This window comes from Penaeus japonicus, unplaced genomic scaffold (assembly GCF_977035675.1).
Source record: "Penaeus japonicus unplaced genomic scaffold, GWHDUDI00000001_assembly GWHDUDI00000012, whole genome shotgun sequence".
NCBI classification, from domain to species: Eukaryota; Metazoa; Arthropoda; class Malacostraca; order Decapoda; family Penaeidae; genus Penaeus; species Penaeus japonicus.
The window spans coordinates 42645200-42650199 of NW_028234414.1; the positions used below are offsets into that span (position 1 = coordinate 42645200).

General features: G+C 44.2%; 1 protein-coding gene across 2 annotated transcripts in view; it reads left to right on the forward strand.

Moving 5' to 3' along the window:
• Positions 1 to 5000, forward strand: part of LOC122256461 (Ribosomal protein S6 kinase) — a 22804-nt gene that overhangs the window by 17016 nt on the left and 788 nt on the right. For both annotated transcript variants that reach the window (XM_086542826.1, XM_086542827.1), the window contains exons 8-12: positions 1 to 86; positions 457 to 573; positions 894 to 1025; positions 2742 to 2849; positions 3249 to 5000. The exon at positions 1 to 86 is cut by the window's left edge and continues 49 nt beyond it; the exon at positions 3249 to 5000 is cut by the window's right edge and continues 788 nt beyond it. In XM_086542826.1, the coding sequence (XP_086398952.1) occupies positions 1 to 86; positions 457 to 573; positions 894 to 1025; positions 2742 to 2849; positions 3249 to 3575 (770 nt within the window). In that variant the 3' untranslated portion in view covers positions 3576 to 5000. The remainder of the gene's footprint in view (positions 87 to 456; positions 574 to 893; positions 1026 to 2741; positions 2850 to 3248) is intronic.

A 5000-nucleotide genomic window follows, 5' to 3' on the forward strand; every position in this document is an offset into this window, starting at 1 on the left:
CAGAGATCCTAACTCGCACTGGACACGGAAAGGCAGTCGACTGGTGGTCCCTGGGAGCCCTGATGTACGACATGTTGACCGGAGCCGTGAGTTCATGTCCCGATGTTCTTGTCGGGTGAATTTATTTTGTCTTTCGCCTTGTACGTGCTCCTCTGCTCTTGTGGGTGATACGAGGAAAGGAATTTAGCTTTGGGTTATGGTATTTTGTTCAGTTATTTATGTAGTTATGTTTTATCAAGTTTTATTTGTATTGATGTACCTTTTTACCAAGTTATTGGTTGTGGTATATTTTCATTTATTTATATAGTTGTGCTTTATTAAGTTTTATTCTTATTCATGTACCTTTTTAATGTCCCTTTTTACAAAGTTGTTGGTTATGATATCTTTTCATTTATTTATATACTTATGCTTTGTTAAGTTTTATTCTTATTCATGTGCCTCTCTACCATCTTTCAGCCCCCATTCACGGCAGAGAACAGGAAGAAGACAATCGAGAAAATCCTCAAAGGCAAGCTGAATCTGCCACCATACCTCACCCCAGACGCAAGAGACCTCATCCGCAAACTGCTCAAGGTGACTGACTCTTAAGTGACCTATTAAGACTTTATTTGACCTTGTTTTTGGAGCAGTTGAGACTGGAGCTCGGGTTGATTTTCTGTCTGGTTGAACTATCCTTTTAAAATGGGTTTGAATAAGGAGATACAATAGTAATTGCACATTCAAAGGAATAAAGGTCTCTTTCTATCACATAGAATCCTAAGATGTTTTATTATTATTATTATGATCATTATTATCATATTTTGATTATATTTATTATTATTATGATTATTGTAATGACTAGCATATTATACATCATGAATCTTACTCCCCCTCCCTCTCTACCGCAACCACAGAGACAAGTGAGTCAGCGTCTCGGCAGTGGCTCAGACGACGGAGAGCCCATCAAGCGACACCTGTACTTCAAACACATTAATTGGGAAGAAGTCATAAATCGCAAGCTGGACCCACCTTTCAAGCCTGTTTTAGTGAGTTCCTTTATCATTTCTGTTGTTATTATCGTTGCTGTTTACTGTTTAGAAATTTATCGATCTGATGTACTATAATTTTTTTTTCGATATGTGTCTGTTTATATATGTTTATGTAAATTATTTTGTTAGTTGTATTTTTATATATTTTTTTTATTATGCTATATATATTTTTATATCATATATGCTTATTTATGTATTTGTTTTATACATGCATATATTCTTCTTGCCACCTTCCTCTCCCTCCTTCTCCCTTCCCCCTCCTCTCTCTCTCCCTTCCTTCCTCCCTCTCTCTCCCTTCCTTCCTTTCCCTTCCTTCCTCTCACCCTTCCATCACCTCCCTTCTCCTCTCTTCTTTCCTCTCTCTCTCCTTCCTTTCCCCTCCCTTCTTTACTCTCTCTTTCTCTCTCCTTTTCTTCCCCTCCCTTCATTCTTCTCTCTCTCCTTCCCTTCCCTCTTCCCCTTCTTTCTTTCTCTCTCTCTCCCTTCCTCTCCTACCGCTCCCTTTCCCCTCTCCCTTCCTCTCCTCCCGCTCCCTTTCCCCTCTCCCTTCCTCTCCTCCCTCCTCTCTCTCTTCTCTCTCTCCCTGCCTCTTCTCTTCTCCATACTTCCTCTTCCTCCCTCTCTCCTTCCTTTCCCCTCCCTCCTCCCTCTCTCCTTTCTTCCTCCTTCTTTCCCTTTCCTTCCTTTCTCCTCCCTTCCTTCCTCTCTCTCTCCCTTCCTCTCCCTTTTTCCTGTCTTTCTCTCTCTTTCCCTTCCCCTCCTTTCGCCTCCCTTCTTTCCTCTCTCCCTCCCTTCCTCTCTCCCTCCCTCCCTCCCTTCCCTTTCCTTCCTCTCCCTCCCTCCCCTCCCCTTACTTCCCCTCCTTTCTCCTCCCTTCCTTCCTCTCCCTCCCTTCCCCTCCCTTTTTTGTCTTTCTCTCTCCATCCCTTCCCCTCTTTTCCCCTCCCTTCCCCCTACTTCCTCTCCCTCCCTCACTTCCCCTCCTTTCCCCTCCCTTCCTTCCTCTCTCTCTCTCTCTCTCTCTCTCTCCCTTCCCCTCCATTCCTTCCTCTCTCTCTTTCCCTCCCTACCTCTCCCTTGCCTTCCCCTTCCTTCCTTCTGCCCTGTCTCCCTCCCTCCCGTCTCCCCTCTTTTCCTCTCACTCTCTCTCTCTCTCTCTCTCTCTCTCTCTCTCTCTCTCTCTCTCTCTCTCTCTCTCTCTCTCTCTCTCTCTCTCTCTCTCTCTCTCTCTCTTCCTTCCCATCCTTTCCCATCTCTTCCTTCCTCTCTCTCTCCCTCCCTTCTCCTCCATTCCTTCCTCTCTCTCTTTCCCTCCCTACCCCTCCCTTGCCTTCCCTTTCCTTCCTTCTGTCCTCTCTCTCTCCCTCCCGTCCCCCCTCTTCCTCTCTCTCTCTCTTTCTCTTCCTTCCCATCCTTTCCCATCTCTTCTTTCCTCTCTCTCTCCCTCCCTTCCCCTCCCTTCCTTCCTCTCTTTCTCCTTCCCCTTCCTTCCCCTCCCTTCCCTTCCCTTCCCTTCACTTCACTTCCTTTTTCCCTTCTCCTCCTTTCCCCTCACTTGTTTCCTACCATGACTCACTCAACTCCCTCCCTCCCTCCCTCTTTCCTTCTTTCCCTCCCTCCCTCTTTCCTTCTTTCCTTCTCTTTCTCTCCACAAAGTATAACTTCTTTCTCACATATGATTGGTGTTCACAATCTTCAACTTGAATCCTACAGAGTGGTGATGATGACGTGAGTCAGTTTGACAGCAAGTTCACCAAACAGACTCCAGTGGACTCCCCCGACGACAACATGCTCAGTGAGAGTGCCAACATGGTCTTTGAGGTGGGATTCAGCTATTTAGTATTTCTTTAGGAGTGGTTCGCTTTTTTCTCCCTTGTCTTTTTAGACCCCTCATCTCTATTTTTTTGTATGTGTGTCTGTTTGCATTCCCTCTCCTTTCTTTCCATCCCACTCTCTACCTTCTTTTCTCTTTTTTGCTGTCCTCTCTCTTTTCTCCTTGCCTGCCTTCATTTTCTTTTCTGTTCTTTTTGTTTTCATGTTTATTTTACCTCCCCTCCTTCACCTCAGCTCTCCTACCCTCTCTTTCTTTCTTCTTCCTCTGTCCCTTACTACTCTCCCTTTTCTCTGCATGTTTCCACTTGTTGTGTTATTATATATGTAAAGAAATATCTGATTCATAAGGTGGAAGTGCTTCGAGTAAATGACCGTTTCCTCTTCCAGGGATTCACCTACGTTGCTCCATCAGTGTTGGAGGAAATGGCCAGACCCAGTGTAGTGAAGGCGCGGTCCCCCAGGAAGCCTTACACGCCCAACTCAGGTGGCCCCTTCTCTCCCCGTCTCGGAGCGATGCAGAACCCCTTTACCTTCGCCAATGGCGCTGACACCTCCTCGTCCTCGTCGGGCCAGGTGGAGCAGATGGACACCAGCAACCCCATGCCTACAGGGCCACACATACACCAGCATTCACAGAACCAGATGCAGCAACAGCAGCCACAACAACAGCGACAACAGCCACAGCAACAGTCCACTTGGAATTGGAAGCATTAACCCCAATACCAATTAGGAGATGAACGTATTTGGTAGCTTCCTTCACGCTGCTCTGTTGCCCCTTCTCCTTTCCTCCCTCCTCCTCCTCCTCCCTCTCCCTCTCCCTCTCCCTCTCCCTCTCCCTGGACCTCCTGCCCTCCCACCTTCCCTCCCTCCCCCAATTTATAGCATGTAGCACTGACCTGGGTGACTTATCATGGCTGTAACAGATGCCTCAATTCATAGGAGACTCATCTTCTCAAAGGAAAATTTTCTATCAGCCTGCACAGAACATCTACGTAAGTTTAAGTCAAGGCCTATGCAAGCGTTTTGGTGAGTGTAAATCAGTCATTGACATTCAGAGAGAGGAAGTTTTTTTTTTTTTTTTTTTTTTTTTCTATGAATGCAAAGACAGCAGAGGAATCTGCCCTTGCTGTTGCAGAAAGGCTTAAATACTTGTAATGCCCATTTTTCTTGTTTTATTTTTTAAATATATATACCAATATTATAGATGATGGTGTTAACCAAGTGTACGAGTTATTGCCATCTATATCATAACTCTTTCATCATAGTCATTTATATTTTTCAGAAATGTATGTATTTCATATTCAATACTAGGCTTTACATATACTCTTTTGTGACTATTACATAATACATAATGTGTTCCATAAGGCTGCACTGAAGATTGGTCTTTTAATGACTTGTATAGCATACACAGTTATATTCTGTAGGTGGCTTCTTAGTATTTAGAGAAATCATGTGATTTCTTTACGAAGTTTTCTCTGATGACAGCCTTACATACCAAGGATATAGTTGCAGCCAAACCTAATGCATTTTATATATTTTCTGTTTGTTTGCTTGTCTGAGTCATGTATGCATCAAACACCACTGAATACAAAACTTCTTTTGTTTTTTTTTGTGTAATGAAGCAAACTTGATTATTTCAAAATTCTGTTCAGAATATTTGTATCAAAGATGAGAGAGGCCTAGCATAGACAACATAATTTTAGGATTATGTTATATGCCACAGACGTACCAATGCAGACTAGTGATTCGTTATTACGTGACATACAGCAGTGGACTGGATGGGTTTGCAATATCATTCTCTCTCTCTTTCTCTTTCTCTTTCTATTTCTCTTTCTCTTTCTCTTTCTCTTTCTCTTTCTCTTTCTCTTTCTATCTCCCTCTCCCTCTCCCTCTCCCTCTCCCTCTCTCTCTCTCTCTCTCTCTCTCTCTCTCTCTCTCTCTCTCTCTCTCTCTCTCTCCCCCCTCTCTCTCTCTCTCTCTCTCTCTCTCCCTCCCTCTCTCTCTCTCTCTCTCTCTCTCTCTCTCTCTCCCTCTCCCTCTCCCTCTCCCTCTCCCTCCCTTGAGTGCCATTTAACTGATTAGTTAGTTTTTCTGTATATGAAAACTGTTTACATCATATCTTTTGCTCAGGTGTTACCC